At 43.5% G+C, this 22,391-nt stretch overlaps 3 protein-coding genes across 3 annotated transcripts; 1 reads left to right on the top strand and 2 right to left on the bottom strand.

The window, feature by feature from the left end:
* Positions 1-5,083: 5,083 nt before the first annotated feature.
* On the bottom strand, positions 5,084-6,496 carry PCOAH_00020090 (DNA polymerase delta small subunit; the record flags this gene model as incomplete). Its single annotated transcript, XM_020058818.1, has 1 exon — positions 5,084-6,496. The coding sequence occupies one exon, from the start codon at positions 6,494-6,496 to the stop codon at positions 5,084-5,086; it is 1,413 nt and encodes a 470-aa protein (XP_019914388.1).
* Positions 6,497-7,962: 1,466 nt separating this feature from the next.
* On the top strand, positions 7,963-18,949 carry PCOAH_00020080 (Uncharacterized protein; the record flags this gene model as incomplete). Its single annotated transcript, XM_020058817.1, has 3 exons — positions 7,963-8,896; positions 9,033-12,927; positions 13,039-18,949. 3 exons carry the CDS (start codon positions 7,963-7,965, stop codon positions 18,947-18,949), a joined length of 10,740 nt encoding a protein of 3,579 aa, XP_019914678.1.
* A 375-nt stretch (positions 18,950-19,324) lies between these two features.
* PCOAH_00020070 (Uncharacterized protein) lies at positions 19,325-21,205 on the bottom strand (the record flags this gene model as incomplete). The annotated part of the gene is made up of 1 exon (XM_020058816.1): positions 19,325-21,205. The coding sequence occupies one exon, from the start codon at positions 21,203-21,205 to the stop codon at positions 19,325-19,327; it is 1,881 nt and encodes a 626-aa protein (XP_019914328.1).
* Positions 21,206-22,391: the final 1,186 nt, after the last annotated feature.

Below are 22,391 nucleotides of genomic sequence, written 5' to 3'. Positions count from 1 at the left end.
TACCCCTATCTCTGAAGCCTAAACCCTGAACCCTAAAACCTGAACGCTAAACCCCAAAACCTATAGCTTCAACCGTGAACCCTGAACCCTAAACCCTGAACCCTAAACCCTTAACCCTAAACGCTGAACCCTAAACCCTGAACCATAAACCCTGAACCCTAAACTCTAAACCCTAAATCCTAAACACTAAACCTTAACCCAGAAGCCTAAAACCTAAACCCAAAGACTAAAACATAAATCCAAAGACTAAAACGTAAAACCAAACCCTAAGCTCTAAACCAAAAACTTGAAACCTAAACACTGAAACCAAAACGTAAGCTGTCAAGCCAAACCTTAAACCCTGAACCCTAAACCCTAAATCTCGTACATTAAACGCTGAGCCCTAATGTATAAACGTTAAATCCTGAACCCTAAACCCTGAACAAAGAACCTAAATTATAAACCCTAAACGCTAAACTGTAACCCCCTGAATGAGCAACCCTAAATCCTGAACCCTACGCCACGAAACCCTAAACCCCTGAACCCTAAAGGACGAACCCTAAAAGCCTGAATCCTAAACTGTGAACCTTGAACCCTGAACCTTAAACCCTAAGTCATTAGAACCTGTGGAAATAATTTTATGAAGGTATTGGTTCTTTATTAAAAAAGAAATTTACGGCAAATCAAAATGAAATGAAAGAGTTGTTTCACTTATATTCACCACCCATATATGTGAAATCTTTAATAGGGTTCAAGAAGGGGAATAGTATAATATAAATAGAAATAAGGGAACATGTATAAGTGAAATATGTTATGTGTTGTAAGGAGTAAGTGGGGCTGAAATGGTATAGGATGTATTCTGTGTGAAAAAATTATTTCTGGTGTCGTCGACGAGAGAAGGAAGGGAAGAATTATTCATAGTGAGGGTGCATAAACCAAGAAATGAGAAGCTATACGGAGGGATTCATTTATTGAGAAAAGGCATACATTTGCTTTGTTAAATGTAATTCGTGCTATTCTGCATATTATATCATTTTCCCTATGCTGTGTAAGTGTACACCCTACGTTGAGTGTGTATGAATGTATACATGTAGAAAAATCGGAGAGCTTTGGTACATATATGAAGTGCAATAAATATGCTAACGACATCCAATAACTCCTCTGAATATCAGTATAATATAGTAATACATGATGAAATTGTTTGGCAAAATAAAACTTTATTGCTGTTTACGTAATAGTTAAAGAAGGTGAATAGTAGTACAGCGATAAAAGTAATGGTGCACAATATAATAATGTAGTGCATAGATGTAGGGTGTACACAGGGCTCCATTCTTATTCTCTATTTTTAACGTTTTAATATATGCGCCCGTATTTTAAACTTAATTATGTGTTTATAATAATTTGGCACACATATATATAAAATATACTGTGATATCGTCCCTTCAGAAGAATTAAACAAATGTGCATTATTGATAAAGGAAGGAAGGTAAAGAATTTTTAGGCGCACATATTCCCCCTTGTTATAATCTTTATTGGAAGGAGCAAAGTTCCTATACATATGTTCTAGATGAATATATAAAGAACTGATCTCATGGCATACATTCATAATACATATACGAAAGCAATATACACGCACGAACACACATATATCAAACAATGTCAGAAACCGCACCAGCAGAAACTGCAGGAGAAACATACTTGAAGGTACATTTCCACCTCCCCTGTATTTAAAGTGTGCATATACATAAATACATATATGTGTGCGAACAATAATTTATGCGTACTTTAATAAAAGTGGGAATAAAAATGATTGTATTAGGACGAACATATATTCTTTGTGCTTCCTATACTTGTAGGAGGGGGATTGGCAGCAGCTAGCATCGGATGCAGATTATTACAGTGTATTTCACAGTGGAAGGGAGTCTTGTAGTGATAATACAGGGTACAAAGATATAATAAGTATGTTGCAGAAAAAATTACAGGACTATGAGAATATCAAAGACAATGCAGATGACATTGTAAAAAACTATTGTAAAGCATCCAAAATGAAGTTGAACCTTCAACATAGCGGTGCAGCCTGCCACTTTTTTTATTATTGGTTAGGTGACTTAGTATGGACTAATACTAAAAGTAAGGCCAGCTTAAGTGGTTCTACATTTTTAGATGTTATGAAAAAAATATATGAAGAATTTCTAGAATTTAAGGTTACAAATAATTGTAATAATATGTACATTGACACTCCTAACATCACGGAAGACCTCTTTAAGCACCACAGAATAGTATTTGGCTTCTCCTTTGACTACCAAAAAATAAAAAAGGACCTCCAGCTCCATAGCAGCTCCTGTGACAAAAGTTATTACGACCACCTAAACGAAGCTTTTGAGGCATTTGAAGCTGTAAAAGATGATTGTCAGGGCAAAAATAATACATATTGTGAAATGTTCAGGAGCACATATGATATAAGAAGGAATCAGAACCCACTAACCCTATCATATAGTGAAACATATGAGTCAAAGGCAGGAACCTCACCAAAGGGTACTACAGTTTATAAAGGCGTTCAGTTAGAACTAAGATATGCACCTCCATCTCCATCAACAAATGGCTCAGCACTTCCTGTTGCTGCCTCTGCCGGTACACTAATAGGAGTACCATTCATCACCTTCTTTTTATATAAAGTAATTCCTTCTATAGTAGATGTGCGTATAGAGCACAGTACTAATATGTACTTCTGTTTAAAGGAGCAAATATGGGATAAGCTACTTCCCACACAATACACATTTTTCCTCTCTAACACATTCCCCCCCACACAACTTTCCTTCTTCTTTTTTATTTTAGTATACCTCATTCTCCTCCTGGATAAATAACACCCTCCTTGGAAGGAAAGGCAATAACAGCAACAATGGAAACAATAGAACGAAAAGAAGACCCAATAGGCGGAATATGGAAATATTCACAGACATTTCCAGTGCTTATTCAACCGAAACATCAACAATATATTCAGCAGACAATTCTACCATATATAATAATGAACGACGATCCCCACCACAACCACCTCAAAGAAGAGGAAGAGTGAGAAATGACATCCCTGAACGGAGGCAAAGGGACGGACGAAGGACGAATATACGTTATCACCCTACATAATATTTATCCCTAAAATTATAAATGTACATGGAACATTGAGTACATTACCATAAAGGAATTATGAAATGTATAGAAGAGGAAGTTTATATACATGTGCATACAATTTGAGGGGGATACCCTTCCCTTCAAATTATAAGTAGCATATATTAATAAGAGAATTATCATGGGTATTATAGAATGCAAAAAAAGAAATTTTACACATATGCGCACATGAATAATATATTTCATGTTAAATGAAAAAAGAAGAAGAGCAGTGGAAGTATAGTTGTAGAAGGGAAGGATATAGGTGAAAGGGGACCACAAAAAATACTAAGATTCAAGGGGGAAGCAGCAACAGAACATGAATTAGGTACGGGGAGCAGTGTTAAAGGCAAGGGAAACGTTACAAGTGCCAGGTGTGGACGAGTTAGAACAGTAACAATTGTGTAAAGAATCGTATAAGTCGAACAATCCTTTAGCACCAAAGTTGTGGATGCTAATCCTTGCATTAGTATTTGAGGAGTGTGAAGGGGAAGAAAATTTGCATGGCAAAGAAATTTATTTAGATCATTTATTACGAAATTCTTCAAGCATATGATCATATAAGTAGATACAAAATATAATATAACAGTATTTCACCTTTTTTGTATTAAGCGATATGTACAATTTTGTTATAATATTTGTACTACTTCCTTTTTTTTCTTCCTTCCCTCCTTACAATGTTTTAATCATTTTGTAAATTTTTTGTCTTTGTAATTTTCTTTTTTACTTTTTTGTTTTTTCCTTTTTTTCATGGTATGAAAGTGTTTACTTACGTTCATGTGTAACCAATATAAGTCAAGAATATTTTTTTGCTACTTAATTCTGACTTGTTTGGTAAATTTCTTTATTGCAGATTAAAAAAAATGTGTATTCATTCTGTTATAAAATTTTTTAACTTCATAATTTTTTTTTGTTTTTTTAAAATACACGAATAATTCTTCAAAAAATGTCAGGACCTTTTTTCATTTTTCCGCATCCGCGTTGGGAATATTCTTTCCTTATATGATTATTCAAACATACAAATGGAAAAAAAAGAAGGAAAAAAAAGAAAAAAAGGAAGAATGAAAGAAGTGCAACAGCGCATACCATAGCATAGCGCAGAGCGACACAAAGCAGAAAGAGGCATGGGGTGCAGATTTAAAAACAATCGTTAAGAGAGAAAAAATAAATGAAAAAAAAAATAAAAGAAAAGAAAAATAACTTCGCAGTTTCGCCTACTCTGCCGCTTAAAGCTTCTAAGCTCCTCCAACTGCTATTACATATTTCCTCCTTTTTTTTCCGTCCTTCGGTGGGGAGTTTTCCTCCTTCCTACAAAATTGCAAGCACACAGAATTCAAAGGTTTATCACCATCCTTTTTAAGCGGAAATAAAAAAGGAAGAGAGGAGAAAGGCTACGAACATTACCTGGGAGGGCGTTCCTACATATCACCGAATGTGTTGCGCAGCTTACGGGTAGATTGCAGGAAAGCTGTGAACAATGCCTCTAACATCGCCGTTAACAGGCCATTGATAACCCACTGGAGGGTGACTCTCGGCGCGCGCAAAGCCGGGGAGCGGAACCCCGCACTCGACTGTTCAGACGCGGGGACAAGTATCACCAGAAAATTCTTCTGGAATCACTACCACATCACCGCAACAATGAGGTCGACAGAAGAACCGAGTAATAGTAACAACAATCTGTTCTTCCTTGCGGTGAGCAAAAACAAAGCAACAATTTATGAATACAACGTTAGTTTTAGCAGTTGCATAGTTGATGATAGAGATATCTGAAAAGGGGGAGAAACAGGTAGTAAAAAAAGCTCCGCGCGCCGTGTGAACTTCAAATAAATAGGTTAAAAAGGAAAAAAAAAAAAAAACATAAAACATATATATACATATATACATATGTGTGATAAGTCGGCAAAATACACGCACCGTAACGTGTCTTCGCCACTTCCTCATGTTACTTCCCAACGTCGAAGGTCAACGTTACGTGTTGCATATTCCTGATGTTGACGAGGAGCGCTTTGGGGGTGACGTCAAAGCTGGGTAGGCACACCAACAGGGGTAGCGTGTTCTCCCCGTGCATGTGTTGCACCTCGAGGTCTGTACAATTCCCGTTAACAAAAATGTGGGGATATTTATCATCGTCCTGTAAACAGAAGGGGTCCTTTTCCATGAAGGGATAGCACCCCAGGGTATCTGGACAGGTGGGAGATAAAATGCGGCTCTTCGCAATCATCCTTAGAGCATCCATTGGAGAATTCTTCGAGTAAGAGACGATATTGTTAACGGGTTCACCGGACATACAGCATACGTTTACATTATCGATGGAGAAAAGGTAGGGGTTAGTGACGCACTTAAAGGAGCTGTAATTTCTAGCTGTCTTAAAAAATAAGTTTGGAAAAGGTTGTTGCGGTAGGATGGCATCCGTGGGGTCATTCTCCCCAGGCATTAAATCGACATACACACCTGGACAAAGAGAAGCAAAAAACGTATCAACGGTTTTCATGTCTTTCTCATCGCCATCAACATTACGAAGACAGTTCCCAACAATAACTACCCTGATTAGCTTCTCAGATAAGTCCTTATCTCCATATAATCCTAAAATAAAATCCTTCAATAGAGAGGTGTTATTTACATTTCCGTTTCGTTCACTTATTTGTATCCCCGAGACGAACATGATATATTTGTCGTCATCGCTAATGCACCTCGGAACTTCTAACTTGGGCACATATGCATAAATGAGCTCATCCACATATAGGGAGCCATTGCTCATGCCCCTCCCTTTTATAATAACTGTTAGCCCCGTCACATAATGGTCACTGTTTATATTTCCTTCCAACTTTAACCTTGCCGTTTCGTCTTCTAGAAATAGAACGTCTTCATCGTGTGTGTAGTTCACCACGACGTCTTCCGTCTCGTTGATTTCGCTGATGTATTCGTTTAGGATGGAGGGCCGCAGCTCCATTTTTTTGAACAACGTACCTATGCAGTAGCAGTTTTCGTTCGTCTTAAGTTCCTTCAAGTAGTGCAGGAGGGAGTATTCCTTGCCAGCCAGGCCCTTAGCGTCTTCCCCACCTTCGCGCTTTACTTCGCACCCCAGCTCTACCTTGACATTACCATTTATGTGACCGTTGGCTTGACCGCTACATCCGACTAACCGTTCCACCGTCCTCACCAGCAGCCCCTTCATCGCCTTGGTCCGAGCGCTGTAAATTTCACAGTACTGCTGTGTGTAGGTCGCCTTGCTAATGAGGAACTCCTTGGAGTGATTTTCATAATTGTAATGCTCCTTCTTGACCTTCTTCTGCAGGGGGGACTCGTCATCATCCCCAGAGTCGGGCTTCACGCGCTTGGTTGCGTCTTCGCTCATAGTGGGGGTGGGTAAAACTGCGAGGTGTTGATCCGCTGGGGGGGTATTCACAAAGTAGAAACGTCTGACGCCCTGGGGCCACACAAGTGCATGCCTGTGTGGGAACTATAGCTTATAGCCTTACGGACGTATGATCGTGCAAACGTGTAATCGTACGAAGTACACATTTGTGTGAGTGCACGTGCGGGAATAAGCGCATTCCACCCGAGCAGCACTTTGCGCGTTCAATTTTGTCGCTTTTCCTGGGCAGCTAAGAAAAAAAATATATATATATACAAATGGAGGGAAATGCAAAAACAAAATGGTGCTAATTACGCTTCCTATTCGGATGGTGTCGCGTATGGAGCGCGGAGGCGTTTACATCTGGGAGAGGGAGAGCCACTACACCCGCACAAGGGCAAGCTGCTACACATGCGTGCTTGTGTAAACAAGTAGGCAACATGCGATTGCCCCCGCTGCTTGCTTCCCCCTTGCGGAAGCGGTTCTGCGTCGGTGCGTCACATCTGGAGGAGGCGTGCACCTTTGGTGTGTTAGAGAAAAAAACACATGTGAGGAACTGTCCAAAGGTGTGACCCGGAATAGTTCATCTCCCGGCCAGATGTAATGTAAAGCCTATTCACCGCAAGGGACACATAATTTCATATGGATGAAAAGAAAAAAATAAAAACATCCCATGGGGGTAGCCACATTTATCGAGTCAAATATAGGGACTAATGTGTTAAAGGGGGGAACGCTCCTGACGTAGAACTCGCTGCCGCAAGGGCTCCTTTCTTGAAAAGTGTAGGAGTAGGCAGTGCAAAGTGGCCTTCGCCTGTGCTATGGATACGCGTGTGGACAGCGAAAAAAAAAAAAAAAAAAAAAAAGCTATAGAGTCCGGTTCTTCTTTCCTAATTATTTTTTTTTTTTTTTCTCTCCTTTGATATCCCTATCGATGTGGCTTCCCCCAATAATAACTATCACAAATCTACAAAAAGGGAGAAAAAAAAAAAAAAAAAAAAATTGGAAAAGGCATACATTTGCTATAGGATAAGTGCCAAACGTAGGATGCCTACCTGCACGGCAAAAGAGCAAATAAAAAAAATTATATGGTCTTTAAACGCGTCTGTCTAAAAGCGTTTGGGGCATCCACCCGACCAAGCGGGGAAGGAAAAAAAATTATTACCTAAGCTATCTCTATTCGGATAGGTGTGGGCACACGTAAGAGTTCGTTCTTTTCGAATCGAAGTGACGTCCGTTGTTGTGAGTTTCCCTCCTTTTTTCAAGCAGGGCTCATCATCACAATGAACTCAGGAAGAAATTGCGGGAATGGTGCACTCCTTTTGTAGTCTGCGCGATTGGGATAGGCACACAACGCGGGGGAGTGGTTCACTAATACGTCCATTCGGGTTGTCTTCTCTCCCTGTTAACGGATCGGATTTGAATGTCAGTAGAAGAGTAACCCCCATAAAAAGGTGTTCCACCCTATAATGGCGGAGAAATTCCCCGAGCTGTTCCCCGCGGACGGGGACACAGACAACCTGAGACAGTACCTGAACCAGGGGGACATCAAATTCGAAAATGAAGACCTGAAAAGAGAAAGGGAACAAATAAAAAACGACCCCCAGTTCGTGCAGTGCGTAAAAAACATATGGACAAATGTGCTTAACAAACCCATGGATGGAAAATTCACAAAAGTCGAGTATTTTAAAATAATGCTAAGAATTTGTAAAGTACTAATACCCCAATTTGACATAAAGGAGGTTATAAAAATAGTAAGTGACGAATGGAACAATGACTGTAAAGGGAACAAGTACCTAAACTTTGAGTCTTTTTTTAATGCGTTTTTTGAACTAACGGATATTTGGACGCCAACAATAAATGCTAGCGATTATTCTCACTTTTTGAAGACGCTATTTTACAGAATCACCTTTATCGAAATTAGAAAAAAAAATGGAGAAATTGTAAAGAAGAAACCGGTCATTATGATACATTTCAGGAGAAAAGAAAATAGGAAAAAGCCAAAATTGTCTCTTTTTGAGAACCCAATTTTGGGTTCTAAAAATGAACAGAATCAATATGATGGATGTAGTAGCTTTATCAAAAATATGAAATCTATAAAAAAGCTATCTACCCAAGTGGAACAATTTAAAAAACAATTCACAAAACGATTTAGCGATAGCTATAAAATTCAGGAGTCCTTCCTTTACGAGGATGACCTAGACGCACAGGACATCTTGGACCAGAACCTGTTTGAAAATTTACTCAACAATAGAAATAACGATTCGTATTTACAGAGGAATATTGTTTTGCTTGACGTGGATGAGATAAACCCGCTCGAGTACCTTGATGAGACGGACTCTGAGGAGTACTCACACGGCCGCGCTTACTCCGCTAGTAAGGATGACGAGCTCCCTCCAACCGGTAAGCAAAAACGTGCACATATAGTGCAATGCTAGATAAGCGATGATTATACCTACGTCCCTCTTTCTGTGGGACATTCCACCGGTGGATCGACCACACCCACGAACATACCACTGATACACCTCCCCACACACAGAAAAAGGAAGGACCGAAAAAGAGTCCAAACGGACGAAAGAACAGAGGAACCAACTGACAGATGATCCAACGGAGGGGAAAGAGAAACTATCCATTGAACCGATAGACAAGTCTCACTCAGGCATCCAGGGCAGCATCGCCAAAAGGAACACCTTCACCTTCGCAGTGAAAACGGAAAAGCAGAGTGGGGAAGATGAAGACGCGGAAAAAGGAAGGAGGAAGACAGAGGGATCGTTAGCAGACGGAATGCACGTACTGAAGGAAATTCAGGAGAGAACCAAAAGGTCAAGCACAGATGAACCGGACGAAGCCAATAAAACTGATTCAGCGAAGGGGGCGACCGCCGAGGAAGGTAAGGAAAAAGTTAGCTTGGAAAACTCCCTCCTCATTGACGGAATAAACTTTGCTGAGTTCACCAAGGAGTGCAAAATTGTAGACTTGAATGAGCACAAGGGGGGTGACGTTGCCGATGGGAAAGACACAGATGCAGAGGAGAGGGACCCTTTGAGTGATCTCATCCCGACGGAGCAAAGACACTTCCTTCGCCTGGACTCGAACCTGGATTTAGACGAGGAGACACTTAGGAGGGAACCCCGGGGGGAGTTCCCCCAGCTGGACCAAGGGGGGGAAACGAAAGGGGAAACGGAAATAGAAGCGAAAATGAAAATCAAAGGGGAAGCCAACGGCGAAGCGAAAAGCGACGTGGAGGGAAACTCAACCGATGACCTAGGCAGGGAGGATCCCACGCAAAGCTCCCCACGAGGCAGAAGGGAGAAGAAGGTCCAGAGGGGTGCCACTCAGGGGGAAGAAGAAGTAGTGGAGGGAGATATAGACGCATCCGTTGGGGAAGGGAAAAAAGGTTCACAGCTTGGCGAAGGAGAAAAAGTTATTCCCCCCGGAGAAGGAAAAGAGGCCGCTCTCCCGTCTTATGGTGATGATAAAGTGCCAACTCAAAAAGGGAAAGAAGACACCCCTGTGGAGGAAGAAGCCTCACTTGTGAATCAACTCAAAGACGAGTCAGACAAAACGGTGGTGCAGAATAGGTTCGAAGAGGGAGGAAGTCCTAGTGCAACCGACGGTGTAGAAAAGGAAGAAGCTAAGGATGACCCGAACGGATCGGATGAAGAATACTTGGATGCGCTGAAAAGCAATTTGACAACAGGGGGAGGAGAGGACAAAGTTAGCGCTCCCAACGATGAGGAAGAAGGTAGGTCCAAAAAATCAATCGACCTGCTTAAGGCTAAAAACTACCTCGAGAATGAGAAACGCACTTTGGAGGAGCTAAAACAGGAGAAGGACAAATTTAGAAAGGAGAAAAAAAACGACACATCCATGGGGGAACTGCTGGAGGAAAGTCGGACCCACTTGGACAAACAACCCAGCGGGAATGACACTGAAGGTGCATCGGCTAGGAAGGTTCTCCTTGGAGATGAGTCAGCCGACTCCACCTTCAACATAAAGGACATTTCTTTTGATGATAAATTGGATAAAGAAGTGAGGGCGAAGGAAGAGGGGGATGAAGCAGCAAAGGAAGAAGAAGCAACCAAGGAGGAGGAAGCAGCACCAGAGGGGGAAGGTACACCCAATGGGGAGGATGAAATAAAAGTGGGGGATATCGTTGAACGTGGGGAGGAGGCAACCGAAGAGGAGAACGCGCAGCTGAACCAACAGAGAGAGCTCTTCGAAACGGTGAACAAAGACATGGAAAATAAAATGGACTCCTACAAAGGAAACGTTGACATATTTATGAAAAAGATGAAAAGGAGGAGCACTTCCAAGGGAGAGGTGGCAGGGGGGAAAGGAAAAGAGGAGATCATTGGTGAGCGTATTTATCGCCCTGATTTTGTTGAGCAGTCCGAGGAAGAGTATGCAGACTGGGAGGACGAACCGAGAGACGGAGACTCCCAGGTGAACGGGTTCGGCAGTACGGATAGCCAAGGGGAGACCAACACCTCCCAACAGAAAGACGAATTGCTCCACAGCTTAGACATTAAAAAGGACAACTATGAAAGGAACCAAAATGATAAAAGCGGGACCTCACCCTTGGATATAAACAAGACCTTCAATGAAATGGGAAAAATATTAAATGAAGTAATAATTCAAAGTGAGGTAGCCGTTTCGAGGAAGAGTCGCCAAGAAGAGTTGTTAGGAAGTGTCTCCCCAACTGAAGGATCATATTTGGTGGGTGAAGAAATTGAGCATGAGCTCGTGAAGGACATAATCCGTAACCAAGACGTTGTGAGGAGTATTCTGTTTGATGAGAATGAACTCGAGGGAAGTGGACACACCGGTGGGGAGAGTCAAACGGGGGAAAGGGCCACCACATCTGTTCGAAAGGAAGACAAACAGAAGGAAGTTCTCACAGAGGGGGCACTTCATACTGGCATAGGTGAGGCAGCCCCCATTGCTGATCAGAACGCTGTGGAAAGGGTTAACACTAGTGATGAGAGAGAATTGGTGAGCCACCCCAGTGAGGAGAAATGTGCGTCATTAGAGAGGAGTGCAAATAGCGGTGAAAAGGATGACAGGGTCGACCACCTAGGCGGGGCGAAGCATGAACCGCTAGAGAAGGGCAAAAGTGACCGGTCGGATGAGCAGACCATGAAGGAGCAGGTGTCTCCAGAATTGACCATGAAAGTAGCGGAGTCACCTAGACAGGCCATTGAAAAAGTAGAGCCTAGAGAACCTGCCTTGAAGGAAGTCGAGACACCTGAACGAACCACGAAAAATATGGAGGCTACAGAATCGGCCTTGAAAGAAGTCGAGACTCCTAGACAGGCCATGGAAGTAGTGGAGACAACTGGACAGGTCATCGAAAAAGTGGAGGGTACAGAACGGGACTTGAAAGAAATAGAGGGTACAGAACGGGCCATGAACGAGGAGGGGTCTCCAGAACGGGACTTGAAAGAAGCGGCGTCTACAGTATCGGCCATGCAAAAAGTGGAGTCTACAGAAACGGTCATGAAAGAAGTGGAGATTACAAAATTGACCATGAAAGTAGTGGAGACACCTGGGCAAGCTACCCAAGAAATGAACCCCCCCGGAGAGCCCATGAAGGGGGAGGCATCTCCTGGAAAATGCGGAGAGGGAGGTGCACAGGATGGAGGCATCACCGAGGCAAACTTCACCGTAGGTGCACCGCTAGTGCAAGCACTACTACCTGGGGGAGCAACGGAGGAGGGAGTATCCAACCCTACAGAAATGGCAAACCCTACAGAAATGGCAAATCCTACTGAAATGGCTAACCCTACTGAAATAGTCAACCCTGCTGATACTTCCAACCCTGCTGATACTTCCAACCCTGCCGACACGACCAACCGCCTGAAGAAGAAGTACCTGCTGATGGAGGATTCTCACAAAATGAGAAACTTCATCAAAATAAACAAAAGGAACAAAAAGGAAAACTTTGTAATAATTTCCAGACGGAGAGAAAAGTACGTCTACAGTTTTGCCAGAAGGTTAAGAATCGACCTCATTGATCCTCTTTTAGTACTGAGAAGAAATGTTACTTTAGAGGATCGCTTCTTGTCTCCACTTGGGAAGTTAATTAATGCAGATTTAAAGGACGGGAAGAGCATCGACTGTAAGAAGGTGATGGACCTAACGTTGGAATTTCTTAACAGTATCATTTCGAAGAATAATGGCTCCCTGTTATACTTGACGGGAAAGTTTCTTCCTTACTGTGAGTATTTTCTGAACAAATGGAAGAAGCTCTCCTCTTTGAATTATCTGAATTATATGAGTTTCCTTAACATGAACTGCATGAAAAATGTAACACAGGGGATAGATGTATCCAATTTTCTCGTGGAGGATCGTAACTTAATTCTTGCCAACCCGTTTAAGGACAGCTTCCCCCTTTTCTGCGTCATTCTGCAGGAGCACGAGGGGGTGGGCAGGTAGGTCACTGGTCTAGGCATGCTCGCTTCATGTTTAGGGTGCTTTCCACGATAGTACGCCGTCTATATGTGGGCGTCATCCACGTGTCCAAAATTTGCACCCCATCGCAGGCACGAGGAAGGAACCCACGTGGAGCGCATCTATGAGGACTTGCTGAACCTCTTCCGCAAAAGTAGTTCGAGATCCATCCAACTGATAAACGTTGATGGGAAGGATGTGCATCTGGGTGACAATATAGGGAAAGGCAAAAAGGAAAAAACGAGTAACTCATCCGGAGTTTCCCCTTCTGTGGGTTCTAGCGCGGCCGATTCGGAGGGACAAGGTGATAACCCCTCGGGGGAAGCTTCAGAGGGGAAGTCTACAAATGAGCAGTTTGATGGAGAGGACGAACAGATGCTACAAGTGTTAGAGAAGGAACGGCTAGCAGACGCTAAGAACACTGCGAACGTTTCGGACCCGCCTGAAACTGCCGATGAGGACGTGGACGCAGAGGAGGAATGTCTGACCGTGGGAGGGTCGGAGGAAAACTACGCCCAAGCGCAAGGGGGGATCGCCACGGAGAAGGATAACGCGGATGGGGATGAGACCGACGAGGACATCACAGATGATAGCAGCACCGATGAGGAAAGCACTGATGAAGACAGTATGGATGAGGATAGCACCGACGAGGAAGAAGGCAAGGACACCTCCCCCCGTAGACAACCCAGCAAAGAGAACACCGACGCAAAGCGAACCCACCGTGGAATCCTAAACGTGGAAAATATAAGTGAAAACTACTTCAGCCAAATGGGTAAGGAAATGTGTTACGTGTACAGGTGTGACGATCCTGAGAAGTACTACAGGGATTACTATGCTGAGTTGAAGAGGAGCATCCGTTGCATGGAGTCGGAGAGGGACATTCGTCTGTTGGTGGAGCGGGTGAACGAGTTGCACAAAATAGACGCAACACGTGAAGTAAACGCTGCAGTGGAAGCAGACGAATTGGCCGGACGGACGGATGACGATGTGGCCCTTACCGTGGCGGAAAAGTTTGGCATCCGAGTCATCCGCGTGGATATGGTTACCCAGAAGAGCATAGGAAAAAAAGACAGACCGAAGGAGGACACCCTCTGGAAAATTTTCCACGTTAACATGATCAGAAATCAATTTTCTTACCATCTGAAAAATAATTTTTTTCCGTTCAAGTTCTGTCCGGAGAAGGGGTCTGGCGTTTTGGTGGTGAACCTGAAGAGGAGGATCCCAGGGAGGGAATCCCCATTGGAAGACGTTGCCACGGAAGGCGGTATTGGTGAATCTGATCGTGGAAGACGAGTTGATGACGTCGCCGATCACGGGGAAGACGCAGACAGGGGGTCTGCCCAGTCGAGTGGGGTGGAGATTAATTCCCATCAAGGGGACACCGCTCAACAAGAGCAAGCCAAGTCGAGCAGCGTCCAAATGGCTATGTTAAGAGGCCACCAAAATAGGAAGTCATTAGTAGGCCAAACGAATCTGCGCTACTACCGTCACTGGGGTGCCTACTACAAGTACTGTCCCGTCACCTACGTCAACGAGAGGAGGTTTGTAAAAGGAAAGAAACAATTCATGGCGACCTACAAGAACAGAATGTACCTACTGGACAGCGCTGAAAAAATGAGAGAGTTTTTGATGTACCCTAAATTTTACTCCAGCAACAAGATAAAGGAAAACATAAGCTTTACCATGGTGATTTATTTTTCCAGTATGGACGTAAAGAAAAAAGTGATGAACGTGGTGGGGAAGAGAGAAAGGGTGGTGCACATAGACTTGGAGGACTACTTCCGGAGGTTCTTCCTCTGTGGGGAGGATCTCACATGCGACGCCGAACACGGGGCAGAAAAGGAAGGAGGAGAATGTTATACCAACGTTGATACCTACATGTTTGAGATTAATAGACTCGTGGAGGGAGAAACCGTATCGCCCCTCTTCATCGTTCGGTACCTGTGCATGCGGATGAACAAGGCACACTCCTTCAATGTGTTCGTCCTGCGTAAAGTAGAGGAAGCGATTCACGATCTGAGGCAGCAATTCGAACGCGCCTTTGGTGGGGAAAACGTAAATGAGGTGAACTGTAAGGAGGAGGATTCTCCAGTTAATGATCCCATAGAAGAGGACTCCGTTGATGATGATCCTACAGAGGATGATCCAACAGACGATGATCCTGCAGAAGATGACCCTCCAGAGGATACCCCCCAGAAAAGAATTTCCCTAAAGGCAGTTAAAATTAGGGCCTTACACAGTTTACTAATAACGCAAGGAAGATCCTCCCAGGGGAGCGTCCAATTCAGTTCCCTGCTGAGTGACCTATTTAAGTGCACCACGTTGAGCAGCATAAACAGGACAATTGATCAGTTAATCTGTTCGATTTCGTTCCAGCTGGAGGAGGAAAATGGGAAGTACGCCCAGGAGTTAGAAAGTGGAGGAGATTCCCAGTTGGGAGAACCCTCCTTAGGTGGTCCCCCATTGAGAACAGCCCCTCAAAGCACCCACTTCATCGTAACGGGGCTGCCCTTGAATAGCAAAGTTTACGAGTACCTAAAAAAAGTGAACATCCATATAGACACTGTCATCGCATTTGACGTGAACAAAAAGGAGAAGAAACAAATGAGAGAGAACATCCACCAGGACATACTCAGACAAACCCACAGAAGCAGCGATGATTTAAGTGATATCCCATGGAGAGAAGACGCCATGTATGTTTGTAGTAAGCAATACAAAAAAGAGATTGAACGTTTGAAGAAAGCAAAGTACCAAGTGCACTACCTCAAAATGGACACCGAGACGAATGTGAACTATTACGCAAATGAAGTGAGAAAGTTACTCAACCCGTATGTGCATTCATACTATGACTACAGCGAGGTGCTGAGGGATAACACCCTGGCAGATAAGCTAAACTGCTCCTTCACCAATGTATACTGTCCTTATGTTGTATCGAAGCATAACTGGTTGTACAAAACCTCGAAAGGTGTGAAGCTAGTCTATGGTGGGAAGGTTCACCACCTGTCCAACCTGTATAACGCTTTCCATTTCTGCCAAAGCAAGGAATCCTATTCGGGAGAATTCCCCGTGCCTCCCTTGAGAGTGCTACTTCTAACTGATGAGGGGTGCCATTTTGGGAAGGAAATTGAGACCATTGCATGCAAATTCTTTTTGCAATGTATAGACATACAGAAGGAGTTCACTAATGCATTCGGACCCACCTGTGTTTACATCCTTAAATACGTCTACCTTTTCAAGCTTACCGATAGAATGAATAGGAAGAAGAGGAACCACGTACTTCGAAACGTCGTTTTCTGTTCTAACTGGCTAGCTAAATTTAATGATCGTGAAATTCACCTGAACAAGGTAGATGTGGACTACTTAGAGAACAACGTAAGCTGCGTGAACCCCTCGGAGGAGTACTCACTGGAGGAAGAACAGCAAATGCTGGACGTGTTGTTCTCCCGCGTCAAGCCGTTCAACCTCCTTTTGAATGTTGCCAAAATTGTTGCCATGCGGGTTGTCCTGCATGAGAAGCTGGGCAAGTGCATCATTAGGTTCGCCCCCAGGGGTGGATGTCTGTTCAGCGCGTCGTCGGGTGCGGACGTGAAGCGTTGCTTGGGCAGGAGCTTGCAGGGAAGCGTCGCTCAACGTGGTGCCGACGAGGTGGACCCTCCCCCACCAGAGGAGCTCCCCCATGGAGGTGACTCCTCCGATGGAACCCCCTCCGAAGGAACGGCTTCCCAAAGTGACGCCATTTCAGATGGTAACCCCTACGCCTACCTCCAGGACAACTCAAAGGTAGAACAAATGAAAAAAACTTTTCTAAAAAAAAACGAAAAGGAATTACTAAAAAGCAAGTACAGCTTCTTGGAAGAAAAGGTGTTAAACTCTTTTGAGAAAATTTTGAAATGCTCCTTCAGAATACCTGAGCATGTGATTTACTTGAAGTGCGGTCTCAAAGCGTCGTGGGAAAAGGCTGGTTACTTCAACGAGGGAGGGGAAATCCGCAGAAAAGGGGGGGATGATCCGAAGAAGGAACCAATCACGGGAGACAACTCCAACGGGGAAACGAACGGACAAACGAAGCAACTATTTGCGGAGGTAGAAAAAAAGCTACTCACGAAAATAAAAAAGACATCGAAGAAAAACCAGCAAGTCATTAACCGATTGAGGGATAACACAAATGTGTGGTGCATCGACGCAGGGAAAATACACGTGACTAAGGTGAAGGCATCCATAGAGACCAAGCTTAGAGGCATACTCCAACATAGGAACTGTCTGTTCCATCAGATGAACCTAAAGAGGGTAGACAAAGTATGGGCCCAGTTTTTAAAAAAAAATAACTACGCGAAATTATCAAATTTTTATTACTACTCTCCAGTTAACATCGATAGCATCGTGGATATAGACACGGAGCACCTCCTTCTGTACAACTCGTTTTTGTTTTACTTCAAAACGGAGGAGGAGCTAGATATGTTTAGTAAGAACCCCATTCGTTACTTAACACAGATGAAACCAGACCCCTGCTTTGTCCTCCCCTTCGTCCTTATCTACTCGGATGCAAAAATGGACGACTTGTACGATGAGCTGGCGAAGAGCACAAAATGTGCAGTGATCCACTTGCAAAATTTACTCTCCTTCGGTTTTCAAATTGGAAAATTTAAACAACTTATTCAGACGAATCGCTTGACCGATGCAGATATTATGGAACTCCTTCGCATTCGGATGAATCAGTACGATGTCCTCGCTCATGGGTGCATCCTGTGCAACCTGCCCTATAGCAAGTTCCAACTGGAGCATCTCCTCAAAGAGAAAAAAATACCACACTTGGTTTTTATACTGCACAAGGGGGAGAGACAACCCCCAATGGGACCAACATACTCTGAAAATGCCGCCTCCAAAACAGGGGGGAAAAACCATATGCATAGAAGAAGGCAGACACCCCCGCGCAGTGAAGGGACATTCCCACAGTACTACCCATTTGTGAAGTACATCGAGCATATCTTCAAGCCAAAATATAACAATGTGATCCACGTAGAACACACAAACGTGTGGAAAATGAAGTGCAAACTGACCAACGACATAGAGAAGACAATAGAGAACTACCAAAAGTACAACCGATACAAGTATAACAACAAGACGGCCTACTTCAAAGGGTTCAATATTGAAGAAAGGGAAAATTACGAACAGGAAATAAAGTTTGATAACTACTGTCTAGTTACCTATAAGAACAAAAACATTTTACAAAAATGCAACATATTCGATCACTACACAGTGAACCATGGCGGCCGCTTCTACCTAGTGAATAGTCACGACGAGGTGGTTGCGTTCGAGAAGAACCCCACGGAATTCACAGCCATAGAGAAACCACTGGCTACATTCGAAAAAGTAGATCAAGTGGAAGAAAATGAGACGATAGAAAATGAAGGCTTCTGCTTGGTGAGCTTGAGAGACCAAAACAATTTCGTCAAGGGGAATAAACAATACTGCATAAAGTACCAAGAAAAACTTTACCTATTCGAAAATGAAGAAAAAATGGAAAAGTTTGTAAGTAATCATGAGGACTACTTAAACAATCAAAACATTTTCGAAATTATTTTTGAAAAAATGAAAAACCAAAATGATGTCACCACGATGGTTTATCTGAAGACATACTTGTATGACATTTTGTGTGAAGCATTGTACGAGTTGGGAAAACACCGACCGCTTTACCCGGGGCTCAGCGTAAAGCTGAGTGCCATTAAATTTCTGGCCTTCTTCTTCTACAAGGAAAACAAACTCTTTTCAGCCCCCCTGCGGAGGTCCTACGAAAAGAACTTCCTCTCCTTCCTAAGTGACTGCCAAATACCCATACATATACAAAAACTCAGGGAGAAGTTTCAAACCAGTTGTACGAGCAAAAACCAGGACATACGAAAACCAACAAAGAAGTGGACCAGGCGGGACGTGGAGAAATACGAATCGTTCGTAAATCTGTATGATAAAATATTGTACTCGCAGAAGAGGGCAAGGACTGACTAATGTGTGCAATAGATGGTCAAGCCATTGTCATGTATTTGCTTCTTTGTGTGTGTGTGTTTTTTTTTTTTTTTTTTTTATGTTCATATTTTTTTCCACATTTTTATGAACGGCAAGGCGATTTTATAGTTACCGCGCGGAACAAATTTACATTAAGTGGAAACAAAAAAAAAATTAGCGTAACGTGCGGATGCAAATATGCACTGTTCGCTCTTTTTGTCTGGTGTGCCGCATCAACATCGCCTGCACCGTTCAGGTAAATTTCCTCTTTCGGGAATTCATTTTGCACACATGGAGCGATTGGTTAGCACGTTTGGCTAGTTCGTTCGGATGGCACAATTGGCTAGCTCGTTAGGGTGACAATTTTCCACTTCCCATTTACGATCCCCCCTTGGACACGCCGTACTCGGAAAAGGTGCCGAACCCACGCAAGTCAAACAAAATGGTCTCATTTCGCTTGAAGGACGCGATTTTCTCATTTTCGAAGAGGGTGTGAAACAAACCTTGGTCGATCAAATATTTGTAGGCGCGCAGGCCGTACAGCTCGATAATGTTTCCCCTGAAAAAAACAATGTCGTAGGAGCCCTCATTCTTTTGGAAAGCCTTCAAACAAAAGTCAATTGGCTTCCCATACGTAACAATATTGTTCAGTGCAACAATTTGGTCTCCATGGTGGAAATCTTTTTTGCTCGCTTTCCCCCCCTCAATGATGTAGGACACGTAACAGCCCCCAATCGAATCCGGATTCTTATTCAACACAATTCCGATGTTCTTCTTCACGACAACGTTGGTGCAGTTGTTCATATTTTCTTTTAAAATATCTACCTTTTTCAAAGCAGCCATGGCTAGTTTGTTTAACTCGGCCACGATTTCTTTGAAGTTCTCCCCCTTGTCGTCTTTATAGCCCAAGTGTATTGCTATGTCGTAAAAATTATAGGCCTGCCAAAATTTGCGGAAGCTTCTGTATGCATCTCCGAGACATTTCCATGCCAATGCGTCCTTCGGTTCGTACTTTATTGCCTTTAGCGCAAAGTTAAGAGCGCCTTGCATGTCATTTGTGTAGTAGGACAGCATGGATATGTTTGCACAAATGCTAGAGAGGAAAAATCCATAATATTTACACGGCAACATATTGTATGCTAATTTCAAATCGTGCAAAGTACGTTCATAGTTTTGCCTGTACAACTTTTCTTTGCACTTTTCTATCAGCTTTAAGGACGATTCGATGCTCATTTGCAAGTTCCTTTTTGAAGTGTGTGTAATGTTCCTTTGTTTTTTTCCCTTCTCGAGTTCTTTCCGCATGCTTTTAGTCAAGTAGGTCAACTCTCCATCGGTTTTGTCCTTTTGAGCATCTTCTATTCTGCTGGTCAACAATTTTTGCAAACGGTGGGAAAAGTTTATTAAGTCTTCCACACACGATATTCGCGCTTTGTAATTGCTTTCCCCAAAGGTGTACCCTACCGATATGTTCTTCTCATCGTCACGGATGGACAACTCGATTTGCAGTCGAAAAAACTGGATGAAGGCGCTGTCCATGGAGGAGTGAAACAGGTAATACAGCTGGTCTTTCATCATTTCGGCATTGATTCTCTGTTCTTCTGAGGAATGCACTGTGATTTTTACCACCTCCCTTTCGTGTTGCGGTTCTTCTGGAGCAGCATTCCCCTTTGCGGCCTCCTCCACGAGTTCGTGCGGGATCAGTTCATCCTCCCCATGCGGATCCCCGTCATTCGCATCATTGTCGTGTTTTTCCCCCTTCGAGTTCTGCACACCGATAGGCGCGTTGAAGGTTGTCTCCCCAAAGTGCCTTTTCGCATCGTCGTCCTCGTCAAAGGTGAGCAGCTCATCATCGTTCATCTGATCATCGAACATATCTGCCTCGTTTGCTTCCCTCTCTTCTTCACTTGGCTGGTAGGGGTCCGGAGGAAATTTCGTTTTTTTCTTCTCTAAGTGGTCGAAGGGATACATGTAGCCTGACTCCTGGATGTCCCTTTCCTTTTTGCTTCTGTAAAACAGCTTAGTGTGCTTATTCCCCCCATGGTTGCGAAATGCGTTGTGGTAGCAGGGAGGAACATTGCTTCCTCTCCTTTCTGCCGCGTTCGCTATTCTAGGATGGATGTAGTGCCGTTGAGAGGCGCGATTGGGCTGTCCTTCTCCACTCCACAACACTAACCTTTCGCAACAATGCGGTAGCTTGAATGCCCCGCAAAAGTGGAAAAGTATGTAGCACACGCTGAGGAGAGTCCCAAACTTAGTCATTAAAGTAGACCTAAGGGGTTACGCACGTGTGGGTGGGCACACATAAGTGCATAATTGCGCAACTACACATGTGTGCATTCTTCCGTTAACAATGCGCCCTTCCTTTTTTTCCGTTGCATTGTTTACAAAATGGGGCAGTGAAATGAGAATAGAATAAATGTCCATTTCGGATTTCCCCTTTGGTATAGTATTAGGAAAAAAAGGGCCACTGTGAATTCGGCGAGGAGAGAGGAACCTCTTCACTGCTATACTTGGGGAGCCCTTTTACATTTATGTAGAATTTCCCCCGGTTGGCAATCGCAGGAATGAAGAAGTGTCATTCCCCAAACGATACGTTTCGCACGCACGTGTTCGTCCGAACGCTTTACAAAATTACTAATGACTTAGGGACCGTTTGGCGCCTCTCATTTTTGGAGAGAAAAAAAAAAAAAAAGATTGACCAAAAATTGGACCAATATTCGGAAGCTTTCCCCGTTGGGACTAATTCGTTCAACCGTTTGGCCGAAGCGTTGCCATGAGGACGATGACACGGCTGCTTGCTAGTCCGCTTTTACCAGGCGTTGTGAAGAAGAGGGAAAAACGAAAGAGCATGTTGTTGTGTTATGCCTATATTAATTTATTAATTTTTTTTTTATTATTTTTTTTTTGGCCCCTTTCCATCTGGAGAAGCGGTGCGCAGTAGCAGTGGTGATCCCGTTTAAAAAAACTGCCAGGGCACTACACCCATTCGGGGCTTTCCCGAGTTACATATATTTGTTATCGCCTGGAGCGCCACAGGAAGGGGCATACACCCCTTTAATGGGGGAATACCTTGTGCTAGTGACTGGGCCGTTCATCCATATGGTAATCGCAGAACGGGGGATGTCTCGCCGCCGAGTTATTCACCGCAAGTCATTACACCAACTATAATTATACCACTTGAACGTTCTTCCTTGCACACCGGCCAAGCAGAAAAAAAAAAAAAAAAACTCATCGTGGGAACACCTTCAGAAGGTCGAACTAGTCAACCCCCCAATCGAGGAGGATGAAAGAAAAAAAAAAAATCAATGTGCAAAGGTAAACATCGCGGGGGATAGCCCAATTGCGAGAGGGCGAAACTTTACACATGCATGATCATACACAGTCGAGGGGAACATGTTCCACTCCACCTCTGCTTTGTAAAACGTCTAGTTGGTGAAGCGGGCAT

The sequence above is a fragment of the Plasmodium coatneyi genome, chromosome 8 (assembly GCF_001680005.1).
Source record: "Plasmodium coatneyi strain Hackeri chromosome 8, complete sequence".
Lineage (NCBI taxonomy): Eukaryota > Apicomplexa > Aconoidasida > Haemosporida > Plasmodiidae > Plasmodium > Plasmodium coatneyi.
The sequence above is the reverse complement of the archived record's forward strand: the minus strand, read 5'-3'. Positions and strand labels throughout refer to the sequence as shown.